The sequence below is a fragment of the Pan paniscus genome, chromosome 11, assembly GCF_029289425.2.
Source record: "Pan paniscus chromosome 11, NHGRI_mPanPan1-v2.0_pri, whole genome shotgun sequence".
NCBI lineage: Eukaryota > Metazoa > Chordata > Mammalia > Primates > Hominidae > Pan > Pan paniscus.
This window is the reverse complement of record NC_073260.2, coordinates 41,760,729-41,778,183: the sequence shown is the minus strand read 5'-3', so window position 1 is coordinate 41,778,183 and position 17,455 is coordinate 41,760,729. Positions and strand designations below refer to the sequence as shown.

Sequence of the window (17,455 nt, the reverse complement as noted above, 5' to 3'; positions counted from 1 at the left end):
TGAGAAGCATGTTTTGAAGGGCAGGGCAGGGGAAGCAGACTTTTCTTCAAAAATGTCAATGTCATAAAAAATACGAGCTGTGTAAATATCCCAGAAAAGTTTAGAAAGACTTGGTTCCTAAAGCCAATACCCAATCCTAGACTGGATTCTGTTCTAGAAAGGAATTACTAAAAAGAACATTAGATCAACTAACAAAACTAGAATATGGAGGGCAGATTAGACATAAATACTAAATCAATGTTAAATTTACTCAAGTTAACAATATACTTTGGTTATGTAACAAAATATATCCCTATTAGGAAATATACACTGTAATACTTAAGGGTAAAGGGTGGTGATGTATACAACTTAGTCTTAAATGGTTCGGAAAAAAATAAATACTGTGTATGTATAGAAAGAGCATGCAAATAATGATGCAAATAGCATAAAGTGTTAACAGTAGGTAATCTGGAAAAAGGATATATGAGTGGCCCTTTGTATTATTATCCTTGCAATTTTTTATAAGTTTGAAATTATTTCCAAACAAAATAGTTTAAAAAGACAGGAGCTAGCTTGAAGGGGATTCTACTGGGCAAATTTTGGACAATTTCAGCACCAAAATGAATCATGACTGGAATGGACTATAATACACTGACTTCAGAATAAGAAACAATCAGTCCAGCTGATGCTTAAAAAAAAATCAGTTTTTAAGAGAAGAAAAGCTCTTCTTTCCAAAAGCCAAATAACAATTACAGAAAGTGAAAGAAATAGAAAATCACCATTTATATCCACCATAATAACTAAAGTAAGACTCAGCCCTGTGTACTAAAACCACTGAGTGAAAGGTAAGGAATGAGATATTCACATAGTATTAGATTTCTCACTAATTACAAAGGATAAAGGGTACCTTTACAATGGAAAAACCTGGCAGACACCACCTTAACTAAGCAGTCAAACTACCACTCCCTTAAAAGAGAGAGCTGGTACCATGTGTCTACTGATAAATGCTCAAACACATCACCTTGAAAGTATTCCTACCAAAAACATTCGACCTGAGTCTAACTGAGGAAACAAGCAGCTAACAAATCTGAATGGAGGGACACACTGAACAGCAGCTGGCCTGGGCACTGCAAAATGTCAATGTCGTGAAAGACAAAAAAGGCTGAGGGACTAGTTTAAAAGCAGCTATCAATATGCATCATCCTTGAATAACACCTGGATCCAACAAAAAGCTGTAAAGGACACCAAAACAACTGGAGAATATTAAATTATACACAAGATAGCAGCATTATATTAATGCTAAGTTTCTTGAGTATGATCGTTGTTCTTTAGCTATGTAGAAGAACACCATTGTTTTTTGTTTTTTGAGACAGGGTTTCACTCTTGTTGCCCAAGCTGGAGTGCAATGGGGGGATCTCAGCTCACTGCAACCTCCACTTCCCAGGTTCAAGCAATTCTCTTGCCTCAGCCTCCTGAGTGGCTGGGACTACAGGCACACACCATCATGCCCAGCTAATTTTTGTATTTTTAGTAGAGACAAGGTTTCACCATGTTGGCCAGGCTGGTCTCAAACTCCTGGCCTCAGGTGATCTAACCGCCTCGGCCTCCTGAAGTGTTGGGATTACAGGCATAAGCCACTGCTCCCAGCCGAATGCCATTGTTCTGAGGAGAAACATGCTGAAGTGTTTATAAGAATCACAATGTCTGCAACTTAAATGGCTTGGCAAAATATGTGTGTGTGAAAGAAAAAGTAAATATGGCAAATGTCAACATCAGGTAAATAAAAAAATTTAAGATTAATACTTTTTTCACATTACTTCATTTAACAACTTAAAACTTAGGAAAGCAGAAATCAACTACCTACTGCTGAGAATGAGAAGGAGGTAGTTTTAAAAACAAGGTAAGGCTTTAGAAGAGTGAAAAAAGGTCTGTAGGTCTGAAATCGACTTTGGGGGAGCTGAGGAAACCTGGGGTGGGTGCAGGTCCTACGCAGTACTGAAGGCCTAATTGAAGCTGGAGACAAAACAGTGGTTTACCACGTTCCAACCTCCTAGTTCCATTGGCCTAGAATTTCACAATGCTGGAAGCTATTAACTAAGGACTGCCTTTCATGGAAATTTATAACAATTTTCAATGTAACCAGTCTTGTTACTGATATATTCAGGGACTGCTTATACTTTTTACAGACGAAAAAATTCTTCTAAATCCTTTTTTAAATGAAAATGTTATTTTATACCAATCTAAAACTTGTATTCAGTTTAACATCTTGGTTTTGCAAAAGAGGTGGTCTGTATTCATGGAAACCCAATGCTGCTTCTGAGGTAAATTTAAAAGACAACTAGCTGAGAGAGACAAGATACTTCTAAATACTTTATGGTAGGACAGTAAGTATTGACTCATGGTGCCCCTTGTTAACAGGAGGAAAAAAAATTACAAGGAAAAAGACACAATGACAATATGATGCTTTGGTCTTCTTTAGTCCTCCATAAACTAAAGCAGAGTAACAGAGAACTGAGTCTCCCAAACTCTCTTGAGAGATGACTCCAGAGTCATAAATATAACCACAGGCCCACAATGTACAATGTCCACAAACTTGGGACCCCCATAAGAGATTTCTTACCTACCTCTTTTGGGAGGAAAGTACATAGTAATAAATAATGAAAATGAATTTATTTTCCTTTTTTTAGAAGGGTAACCTCTACCAGTACGGAATAAGAGAAAGCTGGTATAACTAAAGAAATGCCTTATCTCTACCTTATTTATAGAGTAGACATGCAAACCCAAAACGTTCTGTATATTTGAACCAGCTGAACGTTCCCATCTAATATTAAGGCCTGTGCATCCTGAAGTTTTGAAATCAAAACATTTCTATAATGTATAACTGATTTCTGTAATGTATAACAGTCCTCTCTTTCACACTCCTTAAGATGCCTGTTCACTACTTTATCCTTCAAGGCTCTCCTTGCTACTGGAAGAGAGGAAGGACTGGTGTAGGGCACTGAAAAGATTAAAAGGCCAAATTCAAAAGAACTCTCCAAATACTCTCAATCGGTCCTTTGAATATTTTGATACAGAGTTTTGATACCAGTTAAAAAAACTGAACAGCAGTTTCTGCCTTGTATCTAAAATCCGTAACAATTTGAATTCAGTAACAAGAAAACACTTTCTTGTCTTTCACCTTATTTTTATCTATCTATACACACCTTATACTATTTAAACAAATTCTTTTTGGTAGTAAGATCAATTCTCAAACTGCTAAAGTAGAAGATCATATTCTCAAAGCAGGTAAATATAATCTCTTACCTTCCCATAAAGAAGTAAACTGTGTCAGCTTCTTTGTGGATCAAAATCAGAAGACCAAGAGGAACCAGGTTCCAATTTCTTTTCAACTAAAATACTTTTAGACTTGCTTTTATTCCTCTCTGTTCTGAGCCTTCTGAGAAAACTGCACAGTAAGCTCCTTGTGTCTAATCTCTACAGTGTCTACTCCAATCTCAGCCCTTTGTGGCCTATTCAGGAAGGCGGGAACAACCTCTAAAGTAAATCAACAAGAAGCCATAATTAAAGAAGGCATCACACTGACCTCTCTGCACATTAAACACCAGAAGACAGTGGAGTAATGTTACAGAACTTAGCTATTCATATGCACAAAAGCAGTAAAACATTTCTATTTACAGAGACTTGGAAAATATATCACTCATGTAACCACTTTGGAAAATGTCCTCAAAAGACATCCTTCATTCAAATAAGAAGCGAACTGAAAAAGAAACCAGACCCAAGAGGTCTAACTCTATGAAAAACTTCAGGGCAAATTCAAACTCTTCGAAAATGAGGACAATTGACAGTAGCTTATCTGGTGATTAACAGCAGCAATTTAATGCAATGAGAAAAAAAGCTAATTATATTAAAGTTTATATTTCTTTAAAAAGTAATACCAGTGAAAACTAAATCTTTAAGAGTTCTGTTCATACTACTAATATATATACCACATAGAATTCTTATTTAAAAAAGCATGTGATGAAATGGATGCCATCATCTTTCAATCTCTTTGTCAAATTACAGGAATTTAGTTACCATTAGATGACACTGACCAAATTACAGAATTAGTATCTAAGAAAGTACAGACAGCTCTCGTTTTAAAAAATATTTCATCACTTTGCAGATACAGGTTTTTAATTAATACTTATTATTTTATCCATGTATTATTATCTGCACCAAAATACCACCTGGAAATGGTTTAAGGAGGCAGCAAAGAGGTAAGAGTTGAGGTGATTTCAGGTAGCTGGAGTTAACAAAAAACCCTAGGCTAGTATATAACTAATCTATCACTCTGTCCTCCCTTTCGCACCTCTTAAAATGCCTTTTCACTACTTTATCTTTCAAGGTTCTCCTTGCTACTACAGAGGAAGGACTGGTGTAAAGCACTGAAAAGATTAAAGGGCCAAAAACATCAGAACTCTTTCCAAATCCTCTCAATACAGCAGTGGCTAATTTTGGGAAGGTTCTTTAATGAAATGCTCTTACATGGCACAGCTTATTACAGGAAACCTCTCTACAAAGCCATGAATGTGTGCCTTACCTTGTGATTCAGGAATTGCTAAGTAACTATATAAAAAGATGTGTATAAGGATGTTGATCATGGAGTTGCTTAACTTCGTGTCAAATAGTGCTTCCATTTTTATTTTAAAAAAAAATGTAAGGATCTTAGGATAGAAAAGAACAGGAAGAGCAAAAATTAAAATGTTGCTGATGATTGTCTCTGAGTAGAAAATCATGCAATAAGAGCTCTTTGTAATTCTCTTTTCTGCACTGTAACTGAATTACACTTGTAATGACAAAGGAAAAACAAATCCTCACAATGAGAAGGATTACAACAACTTGTGTTCCTCACAACAAGGAAGGCTTACATTCAATTTTTGGTTTTGCTTTTTTGTTTTTAAGACATCTGACCTTATCTTATTCACTCTCCAAAACCACTTATGAATCCTAAAAACATGAGCAAAATTATATGGATAGGACATTCACTTTCAATGAATTAATTTAGTATATATATCAAACCGAATATATACATAAAGTATGTGTTATCTCTACACACTGTACACTACAGTGGGACTCTGCATAATTACTGCATGAAGAACATGTATGTTTCCTTTTTTAAGACTCTTAGGGATTCTGTGATAGAGCACAAAGTGACCTCTGTGCTCCTGCAGCACCGCACGTTCATCACTATCATGGTACCTAGCACACTTGCACAATTTTAAGTTTCTCTCCTGACAAACTCTGACTCCAGAATTTATGTTAGCACAGTGCCTGGCACATAGTTGACACTTAGTAAATACTGGATGCATTGATGGATGGATGGATGGATGGATGGATGAACATACAGACAGACTTAACAGACATACATACCTGGATGGATAACAGGGACAAATTAATGCAGCGATAGATGGACAAGGGAATGCATGCAAAGACAGATGCATGGATAGAGAAATGACTACTTCATGGAGACTTTCAGTCAAAAAAGCCTGCTTCCAGTCCCAACTCTGCCAATAACTATGTAACAAGTCACTCCACCTTTCTGGGTCTTTTGGTCATATATAAAATAAAAGTTCCTTCTAGCTGCTGAATTAGATGACTAAGACTTAGGGCATGGCTTTTCATTTTAAGCAATTAGAGGGGATTGTTGGTAGGTGTGTTTTTTATAACACACCTGTTGATCATACTTAAGATTTAATTGATGCCAAATCCTTGACCAGTGATACCACTCCTGATCCTCACATTTTTCCTATATAAAAACATGATTCACTTTAAGATGATGACGTACATCCTTTTCAGAAATGTCGTACTGTGAGGTTTGAGCTTAGTGCCTTGAAGACCAACATACTGAGGGCAAACTTTCATTTTTTTCAACCTCTAAAAAACACATTCCAATCTATTGGTGACATTAAACAGGAAGAATCTAGTTAAAGGCTTTTTGCAAAATGGTAAAACACAATCCTTCACGATATAAAATGTGGCCATCTACCTTTTACTTTTTTATCAAATTTCTTCTGTTTCATTTTTTCTCGGTTTTCCTGTCGGACTTCCTTTGCTTCTTCTAATGCTTCTTGACTACCCCAAACTTCAAGAGACCTCTTCACAATCTACAACACAAAATCCATATTTAAATAAGTTGTGATTCAGACTTGCGAAATATTATAGTTCTAACTGTCAAATCCAAAGGTACCAAAGAATGATCTAACTCAAGTTAGAAATTTAAAGATTTTAAATATTAATGATCAGAAACAACTCTAATAAAACATCTGTCTAAACCTATGAAACTGTCAGTAAACGTATGCTGAATTAGATTATAAATAGAAAAGTTGTCCTGACTGTATTGTCACAGGAATCAAAAGTACACGTGGTCAGTGAGTTTGATCAACTGTGGTGGGCTCACCAAAGAAACAGTTTGTTGACAGATTAGCCACATCAGACCTAAATATGAGGTCATCTCCAAAAATCTCCAACCGCAGGAAATTACCCATTACTACTACTCATCTCCTTCAAGATCAATAATTGTCTCTATCGACTTGACTTCTGATCTGCAGGATATATATTTTTTTTAATTTTGGTACCAAGTGATGTAAAAAGTCTTCATTCTACTTTTAAAACTTTACATTATATACCTTTACTCTTTATAGTATTTACTTAGATTTTAAGAGAATTTACACACTAAGAATTATGCTCAGGATACCTCTCACAATATGTTAAAAGGACCGTAATATTAATCAGCGTAGCCAAACTCAAATTTAACATAATCAAGTGATATACTCATATTTCGTATATTCTGAGACATCACGTTTTCCGCAATTTAACATCCCTGAAAATGCTGCATCACCAATGCACTTAATGGTACTTTAACAACTCTGAGTCAAAAAGTGGTGCAGAAGAATTGGACTCTGAATGTAAAGTTTAGGAATACCTTCATAAGTCTTTTGCACTTGCATTTTCTCTTTTATGTGTGCAAAAGTCGTGATATATGACAAACTATAATAAAGTCTAATGGCACTATTTCACCAAGTATAAAATAAAAGCATCAAGCAATAAGAAAGCGTATGTTGATTTTAATCAGCGGCATTTAAAAATATTTAATGGTACATAAAACAATAGTGAATGTTCTAATCAACAGAATCTTAGTATTTAATGAAATTCAGTACACGTTTTGTTTTACAATATGGCTTCTTAATTTTATTTGGAGATATGGGATTTTCTAGTATAGTATATATTCAAACTGTGCTCTAAAGCAATGCCTCCCAACATTTTAAGCTAACAGCACAAAAAGAATATTACAATATTTGTACCACTCTGAGGTAGATACAGGAGGCTGCTTGTGACTCAGAAACTGGCCTGGGCACTAGCAGTCCTAGCCACTAAGTGGATCACCGTCTTGGCACACCTATAACCCATCTGCAGCAAGTGGAGTTGAGACGATCTGCTCTGAGATTATAGAGCTATATGGACACTCGCTAGCATTCCAGATGGGTAGAGTTAGATTTTAGGTATTTATGAAATTCCTGAAATTTTTCTTTTTTTTTAAATATTTCTTTTTTGGTGGGAGATGGAGGTGAAAGAGGGTAAGGAAACAGGGCCTGACTCCCATTCCAACCTTTTTTAGTTTCCAAATTGTACTCTTAACATCACCCAATAGCAACAGGTTTGTTTCAAAGTGCCATATTAGAAGCAAAATGAGGCCAGGCGTGGCGGCTCATGCCTGTAATCCCAGCACTTTGCGAGGCCAAAGCAGGAGGATCACTTGAGCCCTGGAGTTCGAGACCAGCCTGGGCAATATGGTAAAACCCCATCTCTACAAAAAATACAAAAAACTAGCCAGGTGCTACTCAGAAGGCTGAGGTGGAAGGATTACCTGAGCCCGGGAGGTCAAGGCTGCAGTGAGCCATGATCTGACCACTGCACTCCAGCCTGAGTGACAGAGTGAGACCTTATTGTTTGGAAAAAAAAAAAAAAAAAAGCAAAATGAGAAAACATGTTATTAAATGTCATTATACATGACTGTGAAGCATATGCAAAACTAGGGAAAAGAGTTCTTCCACACTCTGTAAGCAAAAGCCAAACTAATTATGACTAGTTTGTTATTAAGAATTTACCAGAGTGAAAAATAATAAATACAACTTATTAGAGACCTGTAACTTTAAGTAGAGTTTCATATCACCCCATTGTGAATGATGTGGATTCTTCTTCACAATAAATTTAAGAGGTGGCTCTCTTTTTTCTAAATCACAGTCTTTCAGAAGATATTCTTGTTTTGCCTCTGTTTTGGTTATAAGCTTGTGTTTATCATCAGCATCTCTGAAAACAGATTAAGTCCATTATATAAATTAGTTATTTTAAATAAGCTAAGTTTGCAAATAGCCCAGCAACTTAGGGGCACACACAGCAAAAAGGACATATAAAATACTTTTTCCTGCAACTCTCATGGTTAAATTAGCAACATAAGAATTCTAACAGAAAAATACTTTATCTTTTACTTATTCTGGTAAGTTACATTATCTAGAGAAAAAAACATTCCTAGCAAAGGGAACAGCAAGGGAAAAGGCTCTAGGGCAGGGGTGTATTTTGCAGAGAGCTTACAGCAAGAGGACCAGTGTAACTAGAAGACCTGAAGTAAGCGATGGTGAGGAGTGGTGGGAGATACAGTCAGAGACAGTCAGGACTTTGCAAGCAATGGTGAAGACAATGGTTAGAAACTACTAGAAGGTTCTGAGCAAAATACTATATGAAAAGGAGACCCTAGGGGTGCGAAAGGGGTAATGGGGGAGAGACCAGTTAGAACACTACTGCAGTGGTCCAGGCAAGAGCTGATGGTGGCCTAGACTAAGGCAGCAGTGGGAGAGGATGAGATGCCGATGAATTCAGGATATGGTGAACCTAGAGCCAAACAGGTTTGGAATTAATACACACAGGAGAGTGGAGACATAGCCAGTGAATAAAGCTGGCTTTACTGAAATGGTAAACACTAAAGAGCAGGTACAGATCAGGGAGGGGAGAAATCAAAGGTTCTATCAGAGGATTCTATCACAAAAACATAAAAGTTAAAACTGGGAAGAGCTATACAAAAGCTAAATAATTCAGAAGTATAAACTAACAGGAGACATGTAGACTATATGGTACTAAAACTATCATCTTTGACGATGTTGAAAAAGAATGGAGGACTGTGTTCCTGATTATGATTAAATATAAAAGTGTAATGTTTCCAGACTTTTCAAGGTGTTGGCAGGACCACGTTCCTTTCTGGAGGCACTAGGTAAAAATCCATCTCCTTGCCTTTTCTAGTTTCTAGAGGCCACCTGCATTCCTGAACACATGACCCCCTCCTTCCACTTTGACAGCCAGTGATGATGGCTTCTCACATTGCATCACTCACTTCTTCACTAATCGCATGTCCCTCTGACTCTCAGCTTTCCTCTTCCACTTCTAAGAAAGCTCTTGTGCTTGTATTCGGTCTACCTGGATAACCCAGGATAATCTCCCCATCTCGAGGTCTTTAACCTTAATCATATCTGCAAAGTCCTTTTGCTATGGCAAGGTAATATATTCACAACTTTCTTTAAACTGGCACAAGAGTTGCTTCCATTTTCTCTTGGAAATAAAATTCTATGTAGTGTTTCAGTTCCCAAAAGCTATACTGGCCTTTAAGAATGACAACAATACTGTGGACTTTAACCACTGTGTCGGTGGGAAATGAGTTTGTAATCTATAGTTCCAGCTGTGGTGCCAGAGCATTCCCAGCCATATATCTGATCATGAGACCAGGGACCACATCTCCCTCTCTATCTACCGAGGATTCCGCTCAGCAACAAGCCAATCATGATGGCTCCCAATGTCTGCAGCAGGGACTCTGAAAGGGCAGATCCTTCAGGCAGGTGAGGAGTTGATTTAGGACTGTAGGGACAAAGTAAGCACAGGGAACAGGTAAGAGGGCCAACTAAGATTCCAAGATAGGACCTTCAATGTTCAAAAGATATCAACACAGCATTTGGCTGAGTAAACAGTAGTGATAGGAGAACCACGTGAAGTGAGAAAGGTTATTCTGGGTGATATAAAAAAAAGGATAAAGTCTATAAGAAGAAAAAGAATGGAAGAATATAGTTCTTCCTCATCTATTCTCTTTATGAGGGTAGCAAAAGATGAATGAAAAAGGTATTCGGAGCTACTGTCCTTTCACTGAAGGCCCCACTCCTCTGACCAAGATGTAACACACCCTGGAATAATTAAGAAATAGAGGGATCATTAGGGCTGGGTGAAGAGAAGGGGTAGCAGCCTGCCACTGAGAGACGTTAAAAAACAAAAACAAAAAAAAACAGGCCAGCAGAAAAAGAAAAGGAAATTTCTATGGCAGAACCATCAGCATCCTTCCTATTTTATGGGGTATATCATAAGCTTTAATAAGCACAGATTTACTGTATTTGGCAAAATAGAAACCATAGAAATTTTAGGAAACACCCAAAATGAAATTCATAATTACTAAGAAAATATCAAATCCAAACAGATATAACTTGTTTTGCCCTAAACCTACACATAAACATTAGCAATTAAGAACACCATCTAAAATAAGTACCTGCAGTTATCACAAGTTGGCAAATCAAAGTGGTTCATAAGATAAGAATCCATAAATTCTTTCCCACATTCTTCGCATATTACATAATCAAATTCCATAACAGGTCCTAAGAAAAGGAAAATGAACTCTTTAAGTTTCCTTTTTTATGACTAGAACAATATATTTTCCTCTATTTTATTAGCTTATCAGCATGTATGCGATGCCTGACATAAATACATTTAAGTAAAAGACAAAATAAGACCTTGATTATGTTTATCTAAAAAAAAAAAATTAAAGAGGAAAAAAGAAAAGTAACATAAAGAAAAAAACGTAGCAATTCCACAAGTATTTCTGAATCCCAGCCATGTACAAGGTACTTGTATTAGTGCTACATTAGTTATAAGAAACTACCACAGACAGAGTGACTTAAAACAACACACATTTATTATCACACGGATCTCTAGTTTATTCTGACATGGGTCTCAGTAGGCTAAAATCAAGGTGTTGGCAGGGCTGTGTTCCTTTCTGGAGGCTCTAGGCAAGAATCCATCTCCTTGCCTTTTCCAGCTTCTATAGGCTGCCTGCATTCCTTGACTCATGACCCCTTCCTCCATCTTCATAGCCAGCAATGGTGGCTTCTCACATGGCATCACCCACTTCTTCCATAATCACATGTCCCTCCGACTCTTGGCTTTCCTCTTCTACTTTTTCTGTTTTTTTGAAATGGAGTCTTGCTCTGCCACCCAGGCTGGAGTGCAGTGGCACGATCTCAGCTCAGTGTAACCTCCACCTCTCGGGTTCAAGCGATTCTCCTGCCTTAGCCTCCCAAGTAGCTGGGATTACAGGTGCACGCCACCATGCCCGGATAATTTTTGTTTTTGTTTTGTTTTGTTTTTTGAGATGGAATCTCGCTCTGTTGCTCAGGTTTTAGTGCAGTGGCGCAATCTCAGCTCACTGCAACCTCCATCTCCTGGGTTCAAGTGATTCTGCTGCCTCAGCCTCCCAAGTAGCTGGGATTACAGGCACGCACCACCATGCCCAGTTAATTCTTGTATTTTTAGTAGAGATGGGGTTTTACCATGTTGGCCAGGCTGGTCTCGATCTCCTGACCTTGTGATCCACCCACCTCAGCCTCCCAAAGTGCTGGGATTACAGGCATGAGCCACTGCACCCAGCCCTAATTTTTGTATTTTTAATAGAGACAGAGTTTCGCCATGTTGGCCAGGTTGGTCTTGAACTCCTGACCGCAGGTGATCCACCTGCCTTGGCCTCCCAGAGTGCTGGGATTACAGGCGTGAGCCACTGTGCCCGGCCCCTCTTCCACTTTTAAGGAAACTTGTGTGCTTACATTGGGTCTACCTGAATAACCCAGGATATTCTCCCTATGTCAAGGTCTTAACCTTAATCATATCTGCAAAGTCCTTTTTGCTATGATAAGGATAATATATTCACAGGTTCCAGGGTGATTAAGGCATGGACATCTTTGGGGGCCATTATTCTGCCCACCACAGCACTGCTGAAAGTACAAAAGAGATTAGTCCCAGAGTGGTAGGGCAAAAAGGGATCTGCTTACAGACAGGGCACCAACATTGCACAAGAAAAAGCAATAAACAGCATGGTAATAGAAGAGAGACAACAACAGAATTCACTTCCAAACGGAAAAAATTTTTTCTCCCTCCATTCTACCCCCTACCAACAAAGCAAATAGCTTCTTCAACTGTCTCACCTTGTGGATTATAAACTCTTTTAAGGGGAGAGGCTGTATTCAGCCATGTATCCTCAACTCCCAGCACAGAAAAACCACTCTAGGTAAGTAAAGCTAGATTATTTAAGGACTTCAAATGCCTAGCTATGGAACTTAATCCTGTAAGAACTGTTTCTCCCAGCAAGTCTTTAAATTTTATTAGTAAGGCTGGCACAGTGGCTCACACCTATAATCCCAGCACTTTGGGAGGCCAAGGTGGGTGGATCACTTGAGTCCAGGAGTTCGACACCAGCCTGGTCAACATGGCAAAGCCCTGTCTCTACAAAAAAAATCCAAAAATTAGCCAGGTGTCAATTAGCTGGGTGGCAGGCAGCTGTAATTCCAGCTACTCTGGAGGCTGAGGCAGGAGAATCGCTTGTGCCCATGAGGTGGAGGTTGCAGCAAGCCAAGATTGCCCCACTGCATTCCAGCCTGGGCAACAAGAGTGAAACTCCGTCTCAAAAACAAAAACAAAAAAAATTAGCCAGGCATGGTAGTGTGTGCCTGTAGTCCCAGCTACTTGGGAGGCTGAGGTGAGAGAATCGCTTGAACCCAGGAGGTGGAGGTTGCAGTAAGCCAAGATCATGCCACTGCACTCCAGGCTGGCTACAGAGCAAGGCTCTTTCTAAATAAATATATATATATATGTATATATATATGTGTGTAAATAAATAAATTTTACTAAGAAGTCTTTAGGCTGAATGCTCCAACTCTCAGAACTGCCACAATTTCCAACAAGAAGAAAAAAGGAGTTGTCGGCCAGGTGCAGTGGCTCACGCCTGTAATCCCAGCACTTTGGGAGGCCGAGGAGGGTGGATCACCTGAGATTGGGTGCTCAAGACCAGCTGACCAACATGGAGAAACCCCGTCTCTACTAAAAGTACAAAATTAGCTGGGCCTGGTGGTGCATGCCTATAATCCCAGCTACTCGGGAGGCTGAGGCAGGAGAATCGCTTGAACCCAGGAGGCAGAGGTTGCGGTGAGCCGAGATTGCACCATTGCACTCCAGCCTGGGCAACGAGAGTGAAACTCTGTCTCAAAGAAAAAAAAAAGAAAAGGGGAATTGTCATTATGTCATTAATTGTTTGTTTCAAAATATTCCTATCACTGCCTTCCCTTACCTCCTTCGTTATAACACACTAATCTCCAAACTTTAAGAAAACAAACAAACAAAAAAATCATGCTTTTTTTGTAGAATATTAGAGAAGCATATCTATAGACAAAAGGAAAACTAAAAATTTTGGAACAAGGCTAGTGATAGTCAAAGTGGTATCTTTGAAAAATTTACCAGGATGCATTAGAATGAAGAGAAAGTGTGGTAGAAATACCAATTAGGAAGCTATTACATAGCATTATTAATCAAAACATTTAAAATGTGCAGTTTTCTAATTTAAAATATTCTTTATAATGGGAATTCCTAAATAAACACAATGATAATTTTCAAACTGTCACTCCCTTTTACATTTACCACTCAGAAACTGGCAGTCTACCATAAGCAAGAGTTGTGTAATTATTTCATTATATATTACAATGTAATAATAATGGAAATAAAGTACACAATAAAATGTAATATGCTTGAATCATCCTGAAACCATCCCCAGCCACCCCCCAACCCCACCCTGGGTTTTGTCTTCCACAAAACCAGTCCCTGATGCAAATAAAAACAAATATTTTAATCCGTCAAGTCTCAGCTTCTGCAAACAACAATATAGACACACATAGATCAAAGCAGGGCAACCACTTACATTGATGAATGCACAACACTTCTGTAGCTGCAACTAAAGACTGGAATAGGTCTGTTTTTTGTTTTTTTTTTAAATAGCTGTTATATTGCACTGTTGGCTGCCAAACTTATGAACAAATAAAGTGTTTCTATCTTTTTCCCAAAGAGTGTGAAAGTACCCTCACTGTGAAGATATGTGTACATATAAGTGATTTACCAAAGCACTAACCTTAGATCATAGTTACATCCTTCTTTTTATGCTGGTCTATCTTATACTTTGTAAGCTGCTTTCTTTCTCCACAGATAAATAAAAGAATGTCCTAAATGTTATCTCTTGGATTCTGGTGCCTCACTTCAGCCTATCAAGATAATTTTGAGTATTTATTCTACCAATCAATATACTGGCTAACCCTGCCTATTATAAAACAACAGAGAGCAGCAACCCCTAAGTACATCAGCCACAAGTTAAATAATCATTTCCATATGCATGGCTGTTTCTTTGATTGTTTTTTTAATCTACTAGCAAAACTGCCAAACTTTATCACTTTTATAAAGATAATGTACTCACTGATTAAAGTAGTTATGGCATTATTTAGCATCACTTTGCATAGAATTATGCATGTTACTCAAAATAACCAATCTAGATACTTATTTTTGAAAAACTCACTTTACCTGGTTGATGAACAACTTTTCCAATTTTCTGTTCTTCTTCTTCTTCCTCTTCTAAAATGAAGCCTCCTCCTGTGTCAATTATCTTTGGGGCTGCTTTTACATTAGCCATGCCTACAAAAGTAAGTAAAAGCAGTCAACAATTGAAGTAGGTAAGCCTGTATGTTACCTTGTTCATAAACAGAAAATTCCTTTGAATTCAATATATCTCAAACAACACAAGGATGTCCACAATCACTACTTCTATTCAACATTATACTGAAGGTCCCAGCTAGTCTAACAGAGCAAGAAAACCAAAAAGGCATAAAGGATGAAAAGAAAGAAGTAAAACAGCATCTATTCACAGATGATGTAATTATGTGTGTAAAATATCCACAAGAATCTACAATTAGAATTAAGAAATAACAACCTAGGAAGAGATGTGTACAACCTCTGCCCTGAAAACTACAAAACACTAAGAGAAATCAAAGAGGACTTAAATGGAGAAATACACTGTGTATGGATTTTAAGCCTCAATATTATAAAAACGTCAATTCTTCACAAATTTATCTAAAGATGCAAGGTGATCTCAGCTAGAACTCCAGCAGTGGGGTGCGTTGTGTGTGTGTGTGCGCGCGCGTGTGCACCCGGAAATTTCCGTTTCATATTTTGGGCCATGGTTGATTGTGGGTAACTAAAGCCACAGAAAGTGAAACCTTGGAAAATGGAGGTCTAACGTATGCATATCTGACAAAGGACTCACATTCAGAATACATAATAAAATCCTCTAAGTCAGTAAAAGACAACCCAACTTTTAAAAACAGTCAAAAGATTTGAACAGGCACTTCACAAATGAGGATATCCAAACGGCCAAAAAGCACATGAAAAGGTCCTCATTATCTCTAATCATTAGGAAAATACAAATTAAAACCATAATGAAGTATCATTAGACTCTCACCAGAATGCCTAAAATGAAAAAGACTGACAATACCAAGTGTGAGGATGTGGAGCAACCAGAACTGCCATTTTGCTGGTGAGATTGGAAACTGATATAATCACCGTTTGGCAATATCTACTAAAGCTTAACATAACTACATCTCTCCTATGACCCAGCAATTTCATCTCCAGGCATATACACAAGAGAAGTGAGTGTGTATGTCCACTAAAATACATAAAAAAGAATGTGTACAGAGGTTTCATTCATAACAGCCCCAAAGTGGAAACAACCCAAATAGCCACCAAAAGGAAAATGGAAAAAATTGTGGCATAATACAAAAGAATCTATACAACATCTAAACGCACAAACTACCAATGCATGCAACAAAATGTGTGAATCCCTCAGATACTATGTTGCGCAAAAAAAGCCAGATACTGTATGACTCAATGTACATGAAGTTTGGAAATAGGTAATACCAATCAAATGGTCAGAAGAGTATTACTTCTGAGAGTAGAGAGTGGACACCGACTAGGAAGGCACAATAGGAAAACTTCTAAGGTTCTGGAAGTGTACATGTCTTGATCACTATGGTGTTTACACAAGCATTCACATAGGTAAAATTCAGATGAGTACATTTTACAGTATGTTACACCTCCATTTATTAAAATAAGACAGATTAATATGTTTTATTCTGCTACGGTCACTCCCCTTCTCTGGCCTCAATTTCTCCCTCTATTAAATGAAAGGATTAGATTATAAGCTTGTTTCCACTGTTAACAGCAATTCTCACACTATAATGCCTGTTCATCTCTCTGTATCCCTTCATTAGACTGAGTGCCTTTACTTGTATACTTCTGACAAATAGTAAACATTCCATGAGTACCAACTGGATGGATAGAAATGAATGAACCTACCAGAATATGTAATATAAATAGCAAAGTAAATGAATGGAATGACAGTAAACACAATGAGAATTAAGAAGAGGGAAAGCTGGAGTAGTCGAGCCCATGACTTGAGCAGGATCCTAAACAATGCTAACTCATGCCCAAAACAAAGTCCGATTTCTCTCTGCTGCTATGCCTTGCTGTTTCCCCAGGACCTTAGCACCACTCTTCGTATTCTAAGCAAGTTTTTTCAGTCTTTCATGGCATATGTCATGGCACACAGAGAAAAAGAAAATTGTATAGTACCATGAAATAAAAGTGTCACAAAGATAAAAATCTCAGCACTTACCTAACTCTTGAAACATGGTGGGTTGTACACAATGCTACAATACAGTTCAGTTCTTGGGGAACTGCCTAAGAAATCTTAAAGAATGTTCATTCTACCTTGCTTTCCATGATCAAAAGTTTAATTTAATGTCAGTTTTTGCTATTTTGCACCTTCCGTTCCACAGCCATGTCGTAGATCTGGAAATCTTTATGGAATCATGACTATGAATTAATCAGTGCAAATGAACTTTCTGTCTGACTCTAGCGTGCCTCAAGTTTAGAAAGGAATAAAAGGTAACCACTATAAAGCAGAAAGGATGAGACCAGTACCATCAAAAGTAGCTGGAATTTGCAGTTTCGGTGTTAGTATGAACATCAAGACATGCTGCCAGCCTCAGACTCTTCTCACTCTCACTACATCTGGCTGATAAAAAAGAGTAATACAGCTCTAAACTGTGCTCGACAAAGGGCAGTATAGAGCTTTAGGAACACAAGTACTTCATGTTATAGAGGTAACCCTGAAGAACTGCCTGTCAACCAAACTATATTTTAAGTATCCTGTTAAAGATTATTAGTTGACCCCAGTGGCAAATTCTGTAAGAGAATAATCTGCAATGAG

At 37.8% G+C, this 17,455-nt stretch overlaps 1 protein-coding gene across 6 annotated transcripts in view; it reads right to left on the bottom strand.

The window, feature by feature from the left end:
- XPA (XPA, DNA damage recognition and repair factor) overlaps positions 1–17,455 on the bottom strand; it is a 63,698-nt gene that overhangs the window by 45,223 nt on the left and 1,020 nt on the right. For 4 of the 6 annotated variants that reach the window (XM_003820617.4, XM_034967847.3, XM_008974056.4 and 1 more), the window contains exons 2-5: positions 14,713–14,823; positions 10,595–10,700; positions 8,160–8,325; positions 6,005–6,122 (exon numbers count right to left, since the gene is read on the bottom strand). In XM_003820617.4, the coding sequence (XP_003820665.1) occupies positions 6,005–6,122; positions 8,160–8,325; positions 10,595–10,700; positions 14,713–14,823 (501 nt within the window). Of the gene's footprint in view, positions 1–3,282; positions 3,514–6,004; positions 6,123–8,159; positions 8,326–10,594; positions 10,701–14,712; positions 14,824–17,455 lie in introns of all 6 variants that reach the window. The other 2 variants (XR_003028863.3, XR_003028862.4) reach the window with 1 other exon arrangement.